The sequence below is a fragment of the Hemicordylus capensis genome, chromosome 4 (assembly GCF_027244095.1).
Source record: "Hemicordylus capensis ecotype Gifberg chromosome 4, rHemCap1.1.pri, whole genome shotgun sequence".
Taxonomy (NCBI): Eukaryota; Metazoa; Chordata; class Lepidosauria; order Squamata; family Cordylidae; genus Hemicordylus; species Hemicordylus capensis.
Window position 1 is genome coordinate 120547969 of NC_069660.1, and position 21507 is coordinate 120569475.

The 21507-nt window shown below is 45.3% G+C and overlaps 1 protein-coding gene across 5 annotated transcripts in view; it reads left to right on the plus strand.

Annotated features, from left to right (window-relative positions):
- The first annotated feature begins 13984 nt into the window (after positions 1–13984).
- SH3GLB1 (SH3 domain containing GRB2 like, endophilin B1) overlaps positions 13985–21507 on the plus strand; it is a 33846-nt gene continuing 26323 nt past the window's right edge. For 2 of the 5 annotated variants that reach the window (XM_053244164.1, XM_053244165.1), the window contains exons 1-2: positions 13986–14227; positions 17949–18090. In XM_053244164.1, the coding sequence (XP_053100139.1) occupies positions 14156–14227; positions 17949–18090 (214 nt within the window). In that variant the 5' untranslated portion in view covers positions 13986–14155. Of the gene's footprint in view, positions 14228–14424; positions 14565–17948; positions 18091–21507 lie in introns of those variants that run through there. The other 3 variants (XM_053244163.1, XM_053244166.1, XM_053244168.1) reach the window with 3 other exon arrangements.

Consider the following 21507-nt stretch of genomic DNA (forward strand, 5'->3'; position numbering starts at 1 on the left):
AGGTGGCATCTCTGACAGAGCGGAAAGACAGAAGGGAGCACTGAGCAACAAGGGCAGCGGCAGCAGTCACCTACCTCAATTAGAACGAATGAAACTGAGAAAGATAGTGGTGCTTGTCACCTATTTCCTCAATGCCCAGTTTCAGGTAGATTCAACAGATGGTTTGGATTTTTGTAAACCAAAAATGTTGCAATGGTGGCATGCAGTTTTCACATCTTATTTCAACTATGCAGGAACTATTGTGCCTGTATACATTTATTCAGTCTAATTATTTTGTTTTGGGGGAAGGGGGAGTGAGAAGAGCCTATGGCTTTTGTTATTTTGACATCTAATGATCTCCCAAAGTTCACAAAATTGTGTGACAATCTAGCTATATCTGTTTTTTAAAACAAATTATAGAAAGTCACTACTTAAAGGATTAAATGTTTTAGGAAACTTGGATACACTTAGAGTAAAAGAGGGGTGAAAACTGAGTTAAGTTTATTCTGAACTGCTAAACAGCTATCGCCATTCCATAATACATATTTCTATCTATAGATTTCACAGTGCTCTCAGAATCAATTTTTGATTTAAGAAAGGTCTATGATCACTATGATCATTGAATTAAATGGGAGAGTTGAAAGTTAACTTGTGCTTTGTCCATTGAAATCAATGGAATCTAAAGCGTTTAATTTTATCTGGATTAATGTCCATAAATGAATGCCTAATAGGTTTTTAATACCACTCATGGAATCTGACATTTAAAAAATAGATAGGCATGATTTCACTATAAATAAGTGCTAATAAAACAATTCTTCAATGTGTTTTGATTTTCCAGGTCTACATTAGATATGCCTATCACATAGTTAGGGCCCATGTGTTTTATTTTTCAATTGTAAATAGCAGCGAACCAGTGTTTCAATCCAGACTGGGATCATGGCATGGAAGGGAGGGGATTTTAGCCCTTTAACCCACCCATGTCCCCACCCCCAGTCCAGAGGCACACCGAGGTATTTTTTGTTGGAGATGAACTTCCAGTGCATCGACCTTTTGCACCAACTGTCCTAATGACCACTAGGGGCATTGGGAGTAGAGACAGTGAGTAAGGGTCTCCCTATCTGTCCCTACTCTATGACCCCTGAACTGACTCTGCAGCACTTCCTGTGCTGAGTCACAAGCCTTCCTTTCCTCCTAGAGAGCAGATGGAAACATCTATCTCTCTCCTTACATATCCACTATGTAGTCCTTTAGATTAGAGATAGGTCTTTCCTATCTAAGTGTATTTAACCAATAAATATTTAGTGTTTAGTCATACAAGGATCTCTATGTGTTTTCTTTAAATAGCTACAATATCCAAACCATCCTCTGCTACCTGCTCTGTAACTGGAGTGTGTGCTCATTCCCTAGTGCTCTGCTGTTTTACCTATTGTGGGTAAAAATCAACAACCTCTAACATTTTTGACTCCCGGAGCTGAGGCTGAAGGGCTTCGGAGGCCCCCCTTGCTGCGAGACCCCCCTTAATTCTTTTAATACCTCTCTGATCTGCCACCACCTCACTGCATGTGCTGCCGCTATTTCCCCCTTGCTACCACCTGCCTCTATTTCCCTCTCTTCACCTCCAGGGGGGAGCTGAGTGGAGCAGGCCACCACCCCCTAGTGGAGGTGGGTGCAGGTGGGCCTCCTCAGCCTGCACACGTGCACAGTTGGAGTATGGAGTGTCACATCCTGCAACATCATGGGATGTGACACTCCATACTCCTACTGTACCACCTGTGCAGGCCAAGAAGGCCCACCTGTGCCCACCAACACTGCCAGGGGGGCGGCCTGCTCCGCTCAACCCCCCCAGCAGTGAAGAGGGGGAAATAGCAGTGGCGAAGGGGAAATAGCCATGGGGGCTGGCCAGCAGTGGCGGGGCATCGGGGCTCTGGGGAGGCTCCCCAGAGAACCCTGCCCCATGGTCCATGCCTAAATCTACCACTGTCCCAGTCTCAGTCAACACCCACCCCCCATTCCTGATAAAGATAAAAGTTCCCATGGTAGTAATTCAATTTTATTTCCTTGTCAAGCAGTACCCACAGGAGGAAATCTGGATCAAGACCACAGCAGAGTCAGGGCAGACATTTGGGGCATAATTGTTGCTTCCAGGTTGCCTTATTGTTGGGAATTCTCTCTAGAGAAACCCTTTTTCATTATAGCAGAGTGCACAGAGGCACAACACAGCGGAATTGGGTTAGGCATGGTGTATGCTGAGAGTAAAATAACTTGGAGCCAGTTCATAGTTTCAAATCAATATAAAGAGTATTTATTAGAGAATTAGATAGGAAAGTGAGGAGATAGGATCTCTAATCTATCTATCTAGCTGGATAAAGATGGATTCTGCATCTCTGCACACATGGTGCAGGGAGAGAGGAGCTTGCATGTTGTAAGGGAGAAGGAAAGGAAGAAAAAAGGGAAGAGGAAGTGGAAGGAAGTCCCTGAGATTAGCAATCTACATATGAAAGGGATAGTGTCAGAGTAGTAGAGAAGGGATGACCAATGTCTTGACCCTCTAGCCCTCTGACTCACTAGTATGTCCTCCTATGTCATTGAGACAAGAGACAGCGCATAGTCCTTCACTTCCAGCAATCATAGCATTCTTCTACTTACAGGTGGCCGGTGAGGGCACCACCAGAGAGGTGGTGGGAGGCACATTTAACTGTAATTTAGTAGGTGCTTACCTCTCCTCCCATCACACCTGAAAGCTGTTCAGAACAGTACAGCGCCGCCCAGTAACTGCGGTGATGGAGGATCAGCTCTGCCACTCAGCTGGCCTCTGCACATGTGTGGAGGCCATTTACTGGGCATGTGAATGGCCTCCACCAGCTGAGTGGCGGAATCGATCCTCCATCACAGTAAGTACTGGGTGGCGTGCCGCTGATCTGAACAGCTTTCACGTCTGACGGGAGGAGAGGTAAGCACCTACTAATTTACAGTTAATGGTGCTTCCTCCCCATGCCCAGCGGTGCCCCTACTGGCTACCAATGGAAGCTGCCATATACTGAGTCTGACCATTGGTCCATCTAGTTCAGTATTATCTACACAGACTGGCAGTGGCTTCTCCAGGGTTGCAGGCAGGAATCTCTCTCAGCCCTATCTTGGAGATGCCAGAGAGGGAACCTGGAACATCCGGTATACAAGCATGCAGATGCTCTTCCCAGAGTGGCCCTGGCCCCTAAGGGGAACATATTACGGTGCTCACGTATGTAGTCTCCCATTCAAATGCAAACCAGGGTGGATGCTGCTTAGCACAGGGGACAATTCATGCTTGCTACCACAAGACCAGCTCTCCTCCCATCATATACATCAAATGCACACTATAGGATAAACTTTCAGAAAATATGAATATTGAAAAAAACTTAACCCGCTCCAGTGGGTTGTTTTCCAGAGACTATCTAAAAGGAGGTTGGGGTAGTCTTCTGAAAAAGACATGGGACTGGGTCTCATGATCCGTGAGACCTGGTTTGGGGCGGTGAGCAGACACACAAGTGGAGAGGGAGCCCTGGGCAGCCGGATCGGCTGCCCACATGATTTCTGGCTCTGTGATGGAGCCGGCAGGGGCTGGGGGGATTGGGGGCCGATTGGCCCCTGGAAGGTCCAGCATGCCCTGCGCAAGCACACAGGGTATGCTGGCAAGATTCCCGGAGCCGGGAGGTGGCTTTTCGCCTCCCCTCTTGGGGTCTCCTCATGAGTAGGCATGGCGCAGAGCCACACCGTGGCTACTCGCAATCTTCAAAACCAGGTTTGCGGAGTGCTCGCTCCGCAAACCTGGTTTTAGGGCAGGGGTTCTTGAGCAGGTTGCCCGCTCTAGAACCACCAGGCTCGCAGCCGAGCCCGGTGGTTCTCACGGTTGAAGAGAATCGGGCTAGTGGAGGTTAGCCCGATTTTCTTCAATCGTGAGAATAGTCCCATGATCTTGCTTTTGGCATAGTTAATTTCCAAGTGTTCCTATTTACAGTATATAGAAGGGTTCACCAATGGTTTCTTCAGGCTTTGGTGAGTTTGGGGACCACAACATGGTGAAGTTTCAGGATCTTTCCAAAAGCCAGGGTAGAGTAAAGCACTTATTGATATGGTCAATTTCTGACAGCTAACTGAATTGGTTTTAAGACTACTATCAAGAGGTTTCAGTGGCTGTTAACAGTTACACTGTCTGGCTTGACTCTGGCTTGTGAGTCAGTGGGGAAAGATTCAGGATGAATCCAATCAATCATGGGATAGACCTCATTTGAGAGACTCTGCCAGAGCAGTGATGACGGCAACACATTCATACTTTGTCACTATTTTGTCTGTATCGGGTCATCTGGCAGAATTTTTCTAAATAAATAGGGGACTTACAGGATTTTGGCTGAGTGCAGAGGAGAACCGTTTAATTAGCCTCTGTATCATGTCTTCAGAATACTTGCAGGTAAAATCACGCATAACTACTTTGATTTGGACTCTACATTGGGAGCTAATAGGTCATCTGGGCCCTCAGCCAATTGCAGATGCTTAGAGGAGTTTCAGTTGGTACAGACTGATGCTGGCAAGATTTTTACAATATTTCATCATATAATCTGTTTCTAGAGGGAAGTCCTTTTCCATATTTGACAGTTATTTTGTGCTGTGAAAGGTTGGCTGAACCTATGAGGATGGTGATTGATGCACTCAAGGGGTAATGCTAAGACACTTCTAAGAGTAGTTAGGAGACCAGTTTTGGAAGGGGGAAAACCCTCAATGGACCCTAATGCAGATTATAGACCAATTTCAAACATCCTGCCTAGGGGCAAGGTAATACACAGGTCATGGAAAGTCAGCTGAAGCTGCACTTTGATAAAGCTGATTATCTGGACCCAATACAATTTGGCTTCAGGCCCAGGTTCAGGAAACACTCTGTCTTCATCATGTTGGTGGATTAGCTTCACCGTGAAACCAACAAGAGTGTGTCCCTGTGGGTTCTTTTGGACCTTTCAACAGCCTTCAGTAGGTACCCACAGTATTTAGCTAAGAGAGGTCTAGGAGAGGAGAGCTGGTCTTGTGGTAGCAAGCATGACTTGTCCCCGTAGCTAAGCAGGGTCTGCCCTGGTTGCATCTGAATGGGAGACTTGATGTGTGAGCACTGCAAGATCTTCCCCTCATGGGATGAAGCCGCTCTGGGAAGAGCAGAAGGTTTCAAGTTCCCTCCCTGGCTTCTCCAAGATAGGGCTGAGAGAGATTCCTGCCAGCAACCTTGGAGAAGCCGCTGCCAGTCTGTGAAGACAATACTGAGCTAGATAGACCAATGGTCTGACTCAGTATATGGCAGTTTCCTATGTTCCTATGTTCCAATGTTCCTTAACTGCCCAGCCAAAATTATGATCACCCACCCCTCCCCTTTCTGGCTTGGCTGAAGTCAAAACGGAAATGTAAAAACTAATACTGCAATACTAATAGAACAATTGCAACAGTGTGTGTGTGTGTGTGTGTGTGTGTGTGTGTGTACACACACACACATACACACACACAAAACATTCTTCAATCTTATAGGACATGTATCAACATATAACAAAATGATCATAGTGATCAAGCAGTGTGCAATAATAAGTCTAGATCTGTTTTTGTGTATCTCCTAAGAGATCATCATAAATGTCCAATGGTAGTAGTCTGTCAAATCTGCTGAATATACAGTGATGAATTCCACATTTTATAATAGCTATGATGCTGAAGAATCACCAAAATGGCTGCATATGCCAACGACTGAAATGCTCGTGACTACAAAACAAGTAGCACCAATTTTATGTTTTGTGTATCTTCTTCAGTTACAGTCAAACTAATGCAGGTCTGAATCAAAAGAATATTTTGTTAGGAAGAATCCTGATGGTCTGTGCTGGATTCAGTTTGGAATATAACAGCCTGTAGGTCCGTGTTCTTCTTAATCAACTTTAAACTTTCAATGTTTGTTCCTTATTCTCCTACTATTATCTGTAACACAAGCAACATATGCATGGTTTTGTAGGTTAACCCTAAAACTAGTAAACAATTGCATAAAAACAAAAATCTCAGTCAGTTACCTTGCAGTCTTAGAGATCTATTGTTTCTAGTTAGCTCTCTTCTTCAATGCCTTTTAGCAGCTGCTTTCATCTGGCAGGAGTCTAATCTCTTATACAGTGTTTGGCATTGTTACGTAAATTAATTTACTGGCAGCTGTGGTTGTGTGTTGTTGTTGTCATCCTTGCCACCACCACTGTGTTGATTGAGCTTCAAAGAAACTTACATACAGTATCTTCTTTTTTTCTTTTTGTTTGAATTGAAGATGTCTCAAAATCTTTTATCAAACATAGACTATATCATGATTGTTTTACAGAATGGGCACTACCTGTTTTGCAGTGATGAGCATGTCAGTCGTCAGCATGTGCAGCCATTTTGGTGATTCTTCAGCATCACAGCCATTATAAAATGTAGAATTCATCATCATGTATTCAGCAAATTTGGCAAACTATTACCAGTGGACATTTATGATGATCTCTTAGAAATACACAAAAGCAGATCTAGACTTATTATTGCACACTGCTTGATCACTATGATCATTTTGTTATGTGTTGATACATGTCTTATAAGATTGAAGAATGTTGAATTATGATATAATATAGATACTGTTGCAATTGTATTATCAGCATTAGTATTTTTAAGACTGTTAAAATAATGGGCGCTAGTACCTTCCCCCCCCTTTCTTCCTTCTCCCTCTCTCTCGCCCTCCTTTCTTTCCTTTTTTTCTTTTTCTCTCTCTCTCTTTCATTCCTTCCTTTTCTCTCCCTCTCCCTCCTTTCCTTCCTTTCTTCCCCCTCTTCTCCTTCCCTTCTTTCTTTTTTCTTTCTCTTTCCCTCTTCTCTCTCTCTCTCTCTCTCTCTCTCTCTCTCTCTCTCTCCATTCCTTCCTTCTCCCTCCCTCTCGCCCTCCTTTCCTTCCTTTTTTCCTTTCTCTCTCTCCCTCTTTCCTCCCTTCCTTCTCTCTCCCTCTCCCTCTCTCTCCTTTCCTTCCTTCCCCCTCTTCTCCCTCCCTTCTTTCTTTTTTCTTTCTCTTTCCCTCTTTCCTTCCTTTAACGGGCTCGCTCTTTGGGGCTGGCTGCTCCTCCCTCCCTTCCGTCTTTCTTTTGTCCTTCTCCCTCACTCCTTTCTCTTTTTTCTTTCTCCTTCCTTCCTTCCTTCCTTCCTTACTTCTCTCTTTCCTTCTTTCCCTCCCTCCTTCTTTCTTTTGTCCTTTTCCCTCCCCCACTCTCTTTTCTCTCCTTCCTTCTTTCCATCTTTCTATTGTCCTGTCTCCCTCCCGCACTCCTTCCTTTCTCTCTCTCTCTCTCTCTCTCTCTCTCTGTCTTTGCCTTCCTCCTTGATGAAGAAAACATGCTAATTGGAAGTTTGATAATATAAACTATGTTTGTTGCCCTACATTATGGGATTGCTATCTTTTAGCAGCATTAAATCATTGCATGAGAGCATTGCCAAAAACCCTCAGTTTTAAAGTTAAAAAAAAAAGTGCAGTCAGAAAAAGTGCAGTGCTGTCAAAAAAGGTGGGAGAAGGCATACATGTATACCAATATATACATGTATACCAATATATTCTAATCTGGCAAGCAGCAAATGACTTAAAGCAGTATATGGACTTGGACTTATTACTTTAGCCCCACTGAAGATTCAGGGACTAAACCAAATTAAGCTAACACTGAATATTAAAGCACACCCTACAGTTCAGTGGGACTAAACTGGTTTAAGATCTGGTATGCTCACCCGCCTGCCTCCGAGGGTGGGGGGGAAGGGAGGGAGGGGGCGGGGGAAGGAGGGGAGTCGCTGGGGCACCTTCGCGGCTGCTCTCTCGGGCCTGCCTCCGTGGCGGCTACTGCCGCCCCCCATTCCGCGCACGGCCCGCAGCAGCAGCAGCAGTGCCACCGCCGCCACTTCCTTTTGTGACGGGTCTGGGGCGCGTTTACTTTCCCCCGCTGGCGGGGCGCATATAGAAGTCATGAGGAAATCTACTATTTGACTGCAGTTGCAGTCGGGCGGTGGCGTCTTCTCCAAGAAACCAAAGGCAGCGGTGGCGGCAGCAAAAACAGCCGTCTTTGCTCTTTGTAATTCTCCCCCGCCTGCTGGCTTTTATTTCGCGTGATTTTCTTCCAGAGTGTTTATGCACGTGGTTTGGTGTTATATTTTTTTATTCCCCCATGGAATAAGACGCAAGGATTCTGTACGCAAGTCAGTAGCGCAACAGGCTTCTGTCATGCAGCTGAGCGCCTCCTGCTGCTGGCCTCCCGGTTCCCCCGCTGCCGCCTCTGTCCTCCCAGTCCCCCTGCTGCCGCTTTTGCCCGTAGGCAACACATTCTCAACATGGCCGCCCGTCTCTGACCTCCCAGTTCCCCCTCTACCGCCTCAGCCCTCCCGGTTCCCCCACTGCCGCCTCTGTCCTCCCGGTCCCCCTGCTGCCGCTTTTGCCCGTAGGCAACACGTTCTCAACATGGCCGCCGGTCTCTGACCTCCCAGTTCCCCCTCTACCGCCTCAGCCCTCCCGGTTCCCCCACTGCCGCCTCTGTCCTCCCGGTCCCCCTGCTGCCGCTTTTGCCCGTAGGCAACACGTTCTCAACATGGCCGCCCGTGTCCCTGCGGCCGTATCTTTCTTGGACATTCTGAGCATGCGCTCCGTGCATGCTCAGAACGGCCGAGAAAGACATGGGCAGGGACACAGGCGGACACTTTAGCTCTTTATTATAGAGGATAGTCATATTGGTTTTTATATTTCCGTTCTACATTTCCATTTCTGATGATACTGCCCACTCTTATTGGCTGAACCCCTTATTGGTTAGCTGAAGTCACCCATATCCTTTTTGTGTTCCAAAGCAGGAAAGGGTGATGGTGGGGCTTGCCCATTTGGCTGCACTCAACCTGGGTGCCCTAGGTGCCATGTCTGAGCATGGGCAAAAAAAAGCACTCCCTTGCTTTGATTCAGGAAAGAGAGACACGGGGCTTGTTTGGCCATAGTCAGTTGAGGCACTCTGGGTGGATTAAATAAGCCATAGCCAAGGAAGCCCTCTGCTTCTTTTTTTTACTCCAAGGCAAGAAGCGGAGGCACGTGGTCTGCCAGTTGAGCCATGCAAAGCCAAGGAACTCTACATGCTCCCATCTTTGGAACTGAGGAGAGGGTGGATTGCTGCACAACTGCCAGAATGATCCTCACCCACCCCTTTAGCTCCAAGGTTGGGAGAAAGGCTAAAGCTGGCTTACAGTATTCAGCAAAGGCAGTATTTAACAAGGCAAAAGGGGTGAGCAACAGTTTTTTGTGGGGGGTTTTGGTGACAGTATGCACTGGTACTGCGTTCTGGCACTTTTTCCCAGCCAAGATCACAGAACCTGGCAGGATTTTGTCTTCATTCCCTACAGGGAGGCAAGGAACAAAGCCAAAACCTTTCCAGGTGCTGTGATTCTGGCTGGAAAATGAACTCCAAAGCACTGCACTGGGAGCTTCTGGAGCCTGGCCATGCATCCTTTGTGTGATGGGCTGTGAGTGGGCTAGCGAATGCTGGGATGCCAAAGTTGCCTATGGAGTAACTGCCTCTCTGGGTACTTACATCCAGGAGGAGTTTGTAACCATTGAAGGAAAACTGTTCATTGAGTTATGCAGAAACTGCAAGGCATGCTGGAATTTCCTGCACCTGCTGATGATTATTTGAGGTAATCATGTATTAATTGCATACAGTACACACACACACACATATACACACATATACACACATATACACACACACCAAGATGTGTGAACAACAGTGTGGAAGCCTGGCTTCCAATCTCATCAACCATGGCATCCTTCTGGACTGCCTGACAAAATCTGGGACTTACAGACCTAGCCGTAATATATGTCTGCAAATCTCCAGAGTCTCCTTGGCCAGTGCGAATCAGTAACTTAATCACCACATTCTGGACCAGTTGTAGTTTCTGGATGCTTTTCAAAGAGCCTCACATGCACTGGTAGAGTCTAGAGTTTTTGTTGTGTTTTGATTGATTAATTAATTAATTAATTATCTATCCTGCTCTTCCTCCAAGGAGCTCAGAGAGGTGTACATGGTTATTTTTATATAAAGTACACATGAGACTTAAAATCTTCTGAATTCAAAATTTAAAAATACTTGAAAGCTTTAACTGGCACGAAAGGATATAGCAATGTGAATACAGGGCAAGTCTCCAATGTGTTCCCAGTAGCTTTTATGCACTGAACAATTTGAATTTAAATGGCTTGGGTCTTGGTGACTTGAAGGACCACTGACTTCACATAAAGCTACCCATCCTCTAAAGTCATCTGTGGCTGTGCCATCTATCACTGGCACAGGGACCTAAGAGAGGGCCTTTTCCGCAGTAATACCTAAGTTGTGGAACTCCGTAACCCATGAGGCTACCTAGTTTTTTCCTTTACGATTTCCTGGAGTGTCACAAAAACAACTATCTTTCAGCAGACCTATAGCCTAGAATAATGGTATGGGGGTGGGTTCTAGTGGTCTGGAATATAATTTCTTTATTACGGACAGAGGCCTGCAGAAAAAAATGACACAACTGACAGTAACCAATAAATCTCTCAGGCAGATTCCAGATGGTGGAGCTTGGTGACAGTTCCTCTTCAAAATGGGAGCTATTATATGGAGTTCCTCAGGGCTCCATTCTGTCACCAATGCTTTTTAACATCTACATTTAACATCTACATAAAACCGCTGAGTGAAGTCAGGGCTGTCCTTAGGTTGGGGCAACCGGGCCGATTGCCCCAAGCCGGCACAGGCTCCACTATGGGCACACTGCAATGCAGCATGCCCTCCTCTCTCCCTCACTCCCAGCCACTTATCTCCCCCCCCCCACACACACACACAGCCCACCTGGAGCCAATCTTTTGTGTGGATGTGCAGCACAGGCTTGAAAGGCTCCTAGGCAAGCTGCAAGAGCTCCTTCTCTCTCTGCCTCTCAGATGTTTGATGGGTGGGCGGGGCTTCCAGAGAGGCCTCCATGCAGGCCTCGCTGAAGCTTGTAGCTCAGGAAGAGAGGGAGGAGGCAGGCAGAGTGTACAGTGCTGGCTGCTCTTGCCCACCACTGCTCTCTGCAGACCCTCTGCCCAGCCCAGCCTTTGCTGCTTAATAATGGAGATATGATGTGATTTCCTTTTTGTGGTTATCCCCACCCCAAATATTTAGGGACTGGCTTGCCATAGGACTTTGGTATTGAGTAGAGATGTAGGGCAGGTTGAGAATAAGTATATTTGAATTGAAGTGCATTGGAGAAATGGTTGGTTTGTTTTTTTAAAAATATTTTTTCTAAAAACCCATTTTTTAAAAATCCTGTAAGTGGCTTGTTTCGTGGCAGAAAATTACAAAAACTTCTGGAAATACATAAAATGTGCTATGCTCAAGTTGATTTGCAATCCAGAAGGTCTGAATGAGAATTGTGAAGCAGGTGTTGTGCTTTTATTTTTATTTCTTTAGAAATGTACTATATGTCCAAGCTGGATGGACATGTCCAAAAACCTCACTCACACTATTTACACTGTATGTCATCAATCAGTATGATTCTGTAATGATATGAAATGTTAACGAGGCCATGCATATGTTGATTTGCCACCGGCCCTGCACCCCCACCCCCCAAGCAAGGATGGCTCTGGATAAGGTCATCAGGAGATTTGGCAAAGGGTGTTATCAGTATGCTGATGACACCCAAATCTATTTCTCTTTATCATCATCATCATCATCATCATCATCATCATCATCAGGAAATGGCATTCATTCCCTCAGTGCCTACCTACGGGCAGTAATGGGCTGGATAAGGGATAACAAACTGAAGCTTAATCCAAGCAAGACAGAGGTGCTCACTGTGGCGGATCAGAATTTGAGGGATGAGTTAGATCTTCCTGTTACAGATGGGGTTACACTCTCCCAGAAGGAACAGGTATGCAGCTTGGGAGTGCTCTTGGATCCAAGCCTCACCCTGGTATCCCAGGTGGAGGCTATGGCCAGAAGTGCTTTCCATCAACTTTGACTGATATGACATCTGTGTCCATCCCTTGAAGATAACAATTTCAAAACAATGGTGTATCAGCTGGTAACCTCCAGGTTTGATTACTGCAATGCGCTCTACATGGGGCTGCCTTTGTACACAGTTCGGAAACTTCAGTTAGTTCAAAATGCGGCAGCCAGATTGGTCTCAAGGGCAACACAGAGAGACTATATTATGCCTATTCTCAAACAGCTGCACTGGCTGCCAATATGTTTCTGGGCAAAATACAAAGTGCTGGTTATCACCTTTAAAGCCCTAAATGGTTTAGGTCCTGGTTACCTGAGAGAGCACCTTTTTCTGTATGATCCCCATTGCATATTGAGGTCATCCGGAGAGGTCTGTTTCCAGTTACCACCAGTATGACTGGTGGCGACTCAGAGCCAGGCCTTTTCTGTAGCTACTCCTGGTCTATGGAATGCACTCTCAGCAGATATCCATAGTCTGGGCTCATTGTTGGCCTTCAAGAGAGCCCTAAAGACTTGTTTGGCCTGGCCTTCCAAGGTTTTAAAATTGTTTTAAAGTATTTTAATTGGTTTTAAATGGCTCTGAATCATTTTATATTTGTTTTTATATTGTTTTTAACTTGATTACTTTTAAATTTTGTTTGTTATTGTATTTTACTTGTGTTCTGCCCAGAGCCTTTGGAGGGTGGTATATAAGTGTAATTAAAAAAAATAAAATTCCAGCAGATGTGCCTTGGCTAACTGTTGACTGTGAACCAATTCAGAATATGTAATGCATCTTTTAGAATCCACGTTGTACCTCCTTAAGGGCAACTCCATCATGAACAATCACCAAAAGAGGTTTTAATGTTGAGGTAATCTGAAACAAAACAGAGCAGATGAAGCACTTTTGCAAACCCTTTTGGATAAGTAATAAAGAAAAAAAAAACCTGTAAAATGTGTAGTGCCCATTTTTTAATCCAGTATGGCTATCATGATGGAATGTTACAAATGATCTCCTCAGTTCATACATTACTGGTTTTGTCATTAGAATTATTTTGTAATCTCAATGAGACTGAGATATTGACCAAAATACGTGACGGATATTTTGAGAGACATATTCCAATAATGACGTGATTTTTCTGAGAGACCACCTTTACCTGAAAGACACTTTTGCTGCTTGTGGTAATGGGTTGCCTGTAAGGCACAGTCAACATAGGTTTACACACTCAGCATGGGTTAACTGTAAGGCACAGACTGCAACTAAACCTTCTTATTTGAGAAACGACACCTTCTCTGATAGAAGTGTAAAAATGATGGTTTACAGGCTGTAAACCATCATTTTTACACTTACCAGAGAAGGTGTCGTTTCTCAGACGAGAAGGTTTAGTTGCAATCTGTGCCTTGCAATCCGAAACGCATAACAGCCAGATGAAATTGCTCAGTGGCATTCAGCACATGCTCTGTGGCAATCTGGTATGTATTTTTATTTTTTTTCACACCAGAGGAGCGGCTGCCCGGCGATCTATTTTTAGTGGCCCCCGGAGCTTTAAGTCTTCACCATGAAGACTTAAGACTCCGGATGGCACTAAAAACAGGTAGCAGCAGCCACCCCACCGCCTCTCGTCCTGAAAGCAATGCTAGCGCGCTCAAAGCTCCTCAGCATAGTGCGGCTGAAATTAAAGCCGTATTCACACCGAGAGGAAAAGAAGTATGCATTGGTCTGTCGGATTCAACTTACCAAGGTTGCAACAACCAAAAGAAACCACAAAACTTGAGTCAAATTGTTTCCATCTAAACCGGACTCTCAGGAAGGGAGACGAATACCGCAATTCCTTGCAAGACTACAGAGCAGATACATACCTCCCTCCTTCCAAAAAAAAAGCGTTGGTCGCTTCTCCCTTTAAGCTTCGCCCCCGAGGACCTCCTCCAGGGCGGACCTGTGGGCGGGGCCTCACCTCTTAGCCTCCAAGTCCATATTGCTTTTTGTCCCGCCCACCCGCCCAATCAGCTGCTGGTTCCGCAGCACCCGGTCGAGGCCGGCATCACCCGACCCCACCCCCTTCCCCGCTGCCGTCGCCGCCTTGGCCGGCAGCTTCTGAGGGAAGGAAGCACGGTGGCGGCGGGCGAACGCCGCCGCCAACACCCTTGAGCGGCCGGGCCCCGCCGAAGATGAATATTATGGATTTCAACGTGAAGAAGCTGGCCGCCGACGCCGGCACGTTCCTCAGCCGCGCCGTGCAGGTAAGGCGGCCGGTGAATCGGGGAGAGCCAGCTGGCCTGGCCTAGCCTGGCGGCGTGACGTCTCTTGCCTCCCCTGCGGAGGGCGGCTTCCTCCTCCTCCCCGCCGAGCGGCTTTAGGGGTGGCGGCGGCCGTTGGTGCGCGCGCACAGCACCCCTCCCGGCCCCGTCTCGTTGCAGCTGGGGGGCGGCTCGCTGATGGGTGGTGTCGAGGCAGGCGCCGGGCACTCGGGCCTGGTCGGGTCTGGGCCCCTGAGATACCGCCTCCCAGGCTCTTGTTATCTCCTTCCCACCCAGCCTCCAGCCATGAAGAGCCGTGACGCCTCCCTACGGCAGGGCGGTGAGGGCGAGGTTAATAATGCCCCGTTCATGCGCCTCCTTCTGGGTCTGAAGAAGAGGCCGCAGCTCGCCTGTCCTCCCGGCGTCTAGTGGGTGTGACTGACCTGACTGCAGCTGTTGCCCCTGCCGACGAGTCTGAAAGGCTTATGCAAGAGCTTGCTCTTTCTTTCCTCCTCCCCACTCTCCCAGGATCGTTACTCAGCGCAACTCCCCCCACCCCCCGAAAAGGGTCCTCTGTTTAAAATCGCCTATGTAACAAAATGTCACTTCTGACAGCATCCAAATATATACATATGCAACACACCAAGAATGAAATCCGTTCCGGCTTTTTGGTAACTCCTGGCCTGTGCCTTCTGAAGGCCTCCAGTTTCCACTTCGGAGGCTTGAAAGAAAAAGGATGTTTTCCTATATGGGGGGCATGCTATGCCTGAGAATTAGAAGGAGCTGCTGCTTGTTATGTCATTGTATCCATTTGTAACCCGTTTTGGAAAAGAAACAACTGAATGAAAAAGAAACTAAATGTGCTTCTGAAGTGTTGCCAGGCTGAAATTCAAAGAACATCAATTGAGATACACAGTTCTTTTTTTTTTTATTCACAACACTGGACATAAGGCTATATGTAGTTTGGGAAACCTGTGTTGTAAATGAAAACGCCTGCTTACTTCTCCCTATCCCTGATGTCTTTTAGTACTGAAAACAGCTGGTAGCCCTTTGCTTTCTTTGCCCCACCCCCCATTCATATCTATGGAAATTGCACTGTCCTTGGAACTGAGGGAAGTGAAATGTGTCCCCCAGCCATGTAATCTGACACTCCCCCCTCCATTTTATATCCATGTTTTATATCTGGTGAATAGGGCTTTTAAAATTAGATTTAGTTTCCAACTAGTTTTGGTTCAATCTTCTAGTATTGTGTAATCACTACAACAGAAAACTGGTGTGGTAGACTTCTCACTAGATTTCCAGCTAATAGCCTTCAGAAAGTGGAAATGGTGCCTTCAGAAAGTGGAAATGCTATAGGTTTCTTTACCAAGCTAGTCTTACAAAACCTCATATCGGCTCCTCCTGTTTTCAGTTTATTTCCATGACATTCATTTCCTTTCATACCCCCCAGTTTTTCTTTTCACCCCTACTCATCCCTTCTTCAGCGAAGCCCAAGCTCCCACCTCATCTTGCTGTTTAAACTGTAGGACTTGGTGAGGAAAGATGATATGAAGGGTCTGCGGTCCACATGGCAATCATCCACCAATATCCTCATCCACCCAATCACAGACCAGCACCCAGTATGTGCATACAAGGACAGGCAAAGGCAAACTCTGTGAAGGCTTTTGGTGTTCCTGTTATTTTCCTGGAAGGTCACTTCTTAATCTAATAGCAAAACCCATGCTGTATGGCAAATAGCTTTTGAAACTAAGGACTGTTTCAAAATCAGCCCATGATCAGTCCCTGGAAGTCAGGGTATAGATTTCTTAAACACTTGCTAACAACTCAAAAAAGAAACATGGAAAGCAATGAGAGGAGGTTAAATGTTGCTTCAGTGAGAAATTAGTATTGCATGTGAGGAATTAGTATTGCAGTGAGACTGGCTCAACCGGCCTGAGCCATTTTTGAAAGGGCGGTATAGAAATTGAATAAATAATAATAATAATAATAAGAAGAAATTGTTTCATACAGCAGTGTGTTTCCCTGTTCTTCCTTTTTTCCAAGAGTTCTGTTCCTAGTCTGTCTTCACTGGAAAAGAGGCCAACAAGGCCAACTGTCTTTTAATTAAGAGATCCTGTGATGCAAGTCTTGTGATATATGAAAGTGAATCTCAGTTGATGGGAAAAGTGGAACATGATGTTTTATCCCATGTTGGCTGTGCTTTAAATAACTAACCAACTTATACCCATAAGTCGGACAAAGAAATGGCTCATAGTAATACTGCTTTCTTTGTCAAACATTCATAAAGCTAGATACCACCCATCAGTTGCTCCTCACCAGCTCCCTTTGCAACCACATCTTCATTGCTCTCTGGAGTAGTCAGTTGCATAACTGATTTAAGAGCATTGTATTGTGCAACTATCTCGGAAGTCCACACATTCACCTTTCTCCCTGATGACCTCTTAGACCTCTTAGATGTGAATTTTACTTGCCAGTCTTGGAGACTTCATCAGGGGCCCATGAATTTTGTCTAGTCTTGGTAGCCAACCATTATTTATCATCACTGCCCTTCTCCCAAGTCCCTTGGCAATAGGAAGGGTCTCAGTTTTATCTTCATGGAGAGCCAGTGTGGTGGTGGTATGGTTAGAGTGTTGGACTAAGACCAGGGAGACCTGAGTTCAAATCCCCATTCAGCCATGAAATTCACTGGGTGACTCAAATCCCCATTCAGCCATGAAATTCACTGGGTGACTCTAGGCCAGTCACATATCTCTCAGCCTAACCTACCTCACAGGGTTGTTTTGAGGAGAAACATAACCAGGTATTTTTCTCTGGGCTCCTTGGAGGATGAGCGGGATATAAATGTAAAAATGAAATGAAAAGAAAATGAGTTTTGGAGGTGATTGGAAGCAGTGTGAAGTGTGACTGCCACAGAGTACCTCTGAAGGCAGTGTGATGTTAGAGACAAGATGTTGAAGGGGAAGTATATGTCCTGGGGAGAGGAGCCAATAATTACCAGAATCAAAGATAAGGTCACCACTGGCTACTGGATCTGTAGATTCCTGGGGTATTTTGTATTCTGTTCTTGTTAATGTTTTTGATCTGTCCTATCTAAGGGTGTCTGGATTATTCTTGAATTGAGAAGCAAATAACCCAACTTCATTTTGTGAGTTTTTATGTTCATTAATAGGGCTCTGTGGGCACCAGGAGTTGAAATCGACTTGACAGCACACTTTACCTTTAATAGGTTTGGATATGTAGAATTGCTATAGAGTGCCGCATGTAGTATACTTTGTCTTATTATTTCCAGAAATGTTGTATGCTTTCCTGTGAAGGAGCAGTTAAACTTTAATGATAGAGCTTCATTTCATAATAGTATGAAGAATGAATAAAAGTGGATAATTCCCTCTTTCTTGAAGAATGTTTCTGTTGTATGTTTGTGTGTCACATTTATATACCACCCTATATAAAATCTTAGGGCAGTTTACAATCCAATTAAACAACAACCAAAACCTAAAAATCATATGAACAGATTAAAATTAGTGTAAATAACATGTTAAAAAATCATAAACTAAAAGCCTGATAAAACAGGTGTATTTCCAAAAGTCATTTAAAAACAACCAGAAATTGTTTTTATGTTATGACTCTGTTGCATACTTGTGTTGATGTTGATAAGACTTGCATTGCTAGACTTGTATGGCTAGTATGTTTAGAGCTTTGTTTTGCCTTTTTAAAACCTATATAGTTTACAGAAGAGAAACTTGGTCAAGCAGAGAAGACTGAATTGGATGCTCATTTAGAAAATCTTCTCAGCAAAGCAGAATGTACTAAACAATGGACAGAAAAAGTTATGAAACAGACAGAAGTGTTGTTGCAACCCAATCCAAGTAAGAGAAAAGCATGTATTTCTTTTGCAGTTGACAAGATTGTGTGTTAATACTTTGCACAAACCCACATGGCATGATTCAGTAACTTCAGTACAGTTGGAGGTTTTCTGTTTGCTATGGAAGTTTATGCCTATGGCATAGATCCTTCCCTTCTGTAGTGAGTAATGAGACTGGCTGCATGTGTGGTCTATTAAGTCAGTGTAATCTTCCTGTGGCATGATTTTATAATTTTATGTCTTAAATTGCTTTGTTTCTAAAGTAAGTTCTATAGAATTTACCTCAGTCTTCTCTCTCTATAATTTTCCAGTACCTGTCACTAATCCCATGTGTGGCAGCTCTCACAAGAGTTTGTGAGCAGCTGCCTGGGGGACAGTGGCGGGGAGAAAATGGCGGCAGCAGCCAGCCGGTAGGGAGGGAAAGTAAAGCCAAACACAGAACAGACTGGGGCTGAAGCTGGGGGAGGGGAAGGACGGAGAACGGGCTGGGGCTGAAGGGAGTGGGGGGAAGGACGGAGAATGGACTGGGGCTGAAGGGAGGCGGGGAAGGACAGGGAGAATTAGGGGCTCAGATGGTCTGCACTGGATCACCTAGTTCAAAATAAAGGTATTTGATAGTTCTTTTCTGTTCATCTTAAAATGATATCTAAAGCAGTGTTATCTTAATTTTTTTTTCATCTGTGCGCGGAATGAGTTTTGTTCTGGGCGGGAGGATCAAGGCAGAGTATGCCCACATGCGTTCAGAATGGGACCTTCCTAATTCAACCTGAACAGGATCTAAAATTAGATATGTGATCCATTGCAGCCATAAGAATGGGTTCTGCACCTGCATGGGACCATTCAGGCAGAATTGACTAGCTCCTCAAAGTGCTTAGCCCCACCCTCTGCCCATAGTTCACATGCTTAGTTTGGGTGGGCTAGCATTTTCTCCTCAGTTCCTTTCTGATCGCCATTGTGTTGGCACCCCAGACTGTTAGCTCCTTGGATCAATTATTTTCCTGTGGAAATTGAAAACAACAGTTATTTTTGCCCTCTGGCTCAGACTGTACCAAACTATTTGTACTCTTGACGTTTCAATTTTGATCTACCGTACGGACGGATTTTTCGAATACGACTTTGGACTGTTACATAGATTTACTCTCAGAACTGACTTCAATTCAACTCGTTGAGTATTATTTCTATTTTATTTACTTTTTATGAATAAGAAAAAGACCTTTAAATGCTGTCTCTGCTGTAATGCAAAACTCCCCATAGTGGATGACCATGAGCTTTGCCTACTTTTTCTGGGTGAGGAGCATAACACTTCTACTTGTAAGATTTGTCTCACCTTTACCCATTGAACTAGAAAAAAAAATAGAGCCCTTCGTTTGCAAGCCACCTTGTACGATGATGCTCTGGGCTGCCGATGCCAGGCACCCCAACTGACACTCCTCATGCCCTTGACATTCAGTATGGTATCGAGGTCGACATCGAGCTTGAAGTCAGCGTCAGGATTTGCAGCTATACAGTCTAAAACCTCAGTGCGAACTGCCTCGATGTCTTCGACTGATACCTTTAAAGCTCCTAAGTTGTCCTCTGATTCAACCCACCGAAAATGGCACAAGTTCCAACATCAGGCTGCCGATGCCAAAGCCTCTCAAGAAACATCGTGAAAAGGGTGCCAAGACTGATCGTGAACATTTCTCTGCCCCTTCATGAGCAACGCCTTCTCCAATGACTCTGCAATTGGTCTCGATCACCCCTCAATCTTGTCCATCGACAATGGATGTTGTGGTGTTGAGTTCCTCTTTGCCTGCGGCTCAACACCCTGCTTGAGCATCAGTGGTAGCGACACACTCAATACTAGCTACAGTACCAACCACTCAAGGCAGTGAACACTCCCTATCACTCGTGGTGACACCGGCACAGATGCTGTCTCCAGCCATTCTCCATGCCCAGCATGCCCTTCGACTGACGTCCTCTCTGGTTTCTTTTGAAATGGAAGTTGACGATGCCAAACTTGACCCATACTTAGGACAGAGTACTGCCCAACGCCTTTCACACATGCTGGGTTCCACTGAGAGTATCCTGTTGACTTCTACCTTCTATGGATTCCTAAGCCACAGGCTTGAGGCTAACAAGGATGGGATAACGATATCGAGGATCCCAGAAACCTCGCCGTTCCAAACTCAACTCTCCACTCATTCGATGTTGTCTGCTTTTCAACCATTCCAATTTCAAACCTGCCCACATCCATGGAAAGTCCCAACCGACTATGTGGCCATGCAAGGCTTGGTTCATGCATACGGAAGTGGTGATGCTTCTCAAGCTCAACATAACTCCTCTGGGCTCCCCTCTGATTACCAAGAATACATACTCTGGAAGATTCGCCATTAATCCTCTTTGTTGATGGTCCCTATTGCTACACAAATGACCCCTCCACCAGAGTTGCCTAAGCCTGCCACCACCATAGTCTCAATGTTGACCCAAGTCACGCCTCATTCTGATTTCAGTGGGAGTTTCGATGTTGACACAGTTCACACCACCAAGAACAGAGGATTACTTATTGCCTAGGTGTGCTGTTCATTTGACGTGCCTGGCTACATAAACGTTAGAAGTGCCTGAGCAGTGTCCTCAAATAACCCAGCCTACCCATACGATGGCACTTACCACCACTACGTCTACAACTCAAACAACCTCTAGGAACATGGGCTCAGCCCCTTCATGACCTTGTACTGTCATTTTGACAGATGATTTAAGATTCTGCCTCGTCTTCTAGTGACATGACTTCTTCTGACCATCCTGACGACCCCACAATTAAGGTGGTGCCGGTTGATAACGTGTCTCTGAATGGGGAGATGCATTCTTATCACAAACGGATTTCTGAAATGCCTTCTGCACTTGTTTTGGAGTTTAAAAAGCAAGCTCAAGATGTAGATGATCCTGTCTACAAATTCTTTAATTCTGCAGCCCCTACTCAGCCAGTGCACCTTCAGATTCTACCAGTGATTTCCAAGGCTGAAAAAACCATGTGGGAAGCTCTTCAGACCCCTGCTCCCACCTCTAAACGATTGGGAAATTTGTACAGGATCCAAGAGGACTATAGTGACTTGCTATTAAAACACCCTCCCCCACAACTCTGTTGTGGTGGATTGTGCTTCATCATCGAATACCAGCAGGTGTCATACCATGCCGAGAGATAAGGAGGGTCAGAAATTGGACATTTTGGGTTGAAAGATCTACTTGACCTCATGCCTTGCAGTTTAAATTGCTAATTACACTGCCTGCTTTGCTAAGTATGCCTATTCGCTCTGGGATGAACTTTTTCAAGAACAATAGCAATATAGCAATAGCACTTACATTTATATACCGCTCTATAGCCGGAGCTCTCTAAGCGGTTTACAGTGATTTTTAGCATATTGCCCCCAACATTCTGGGTACT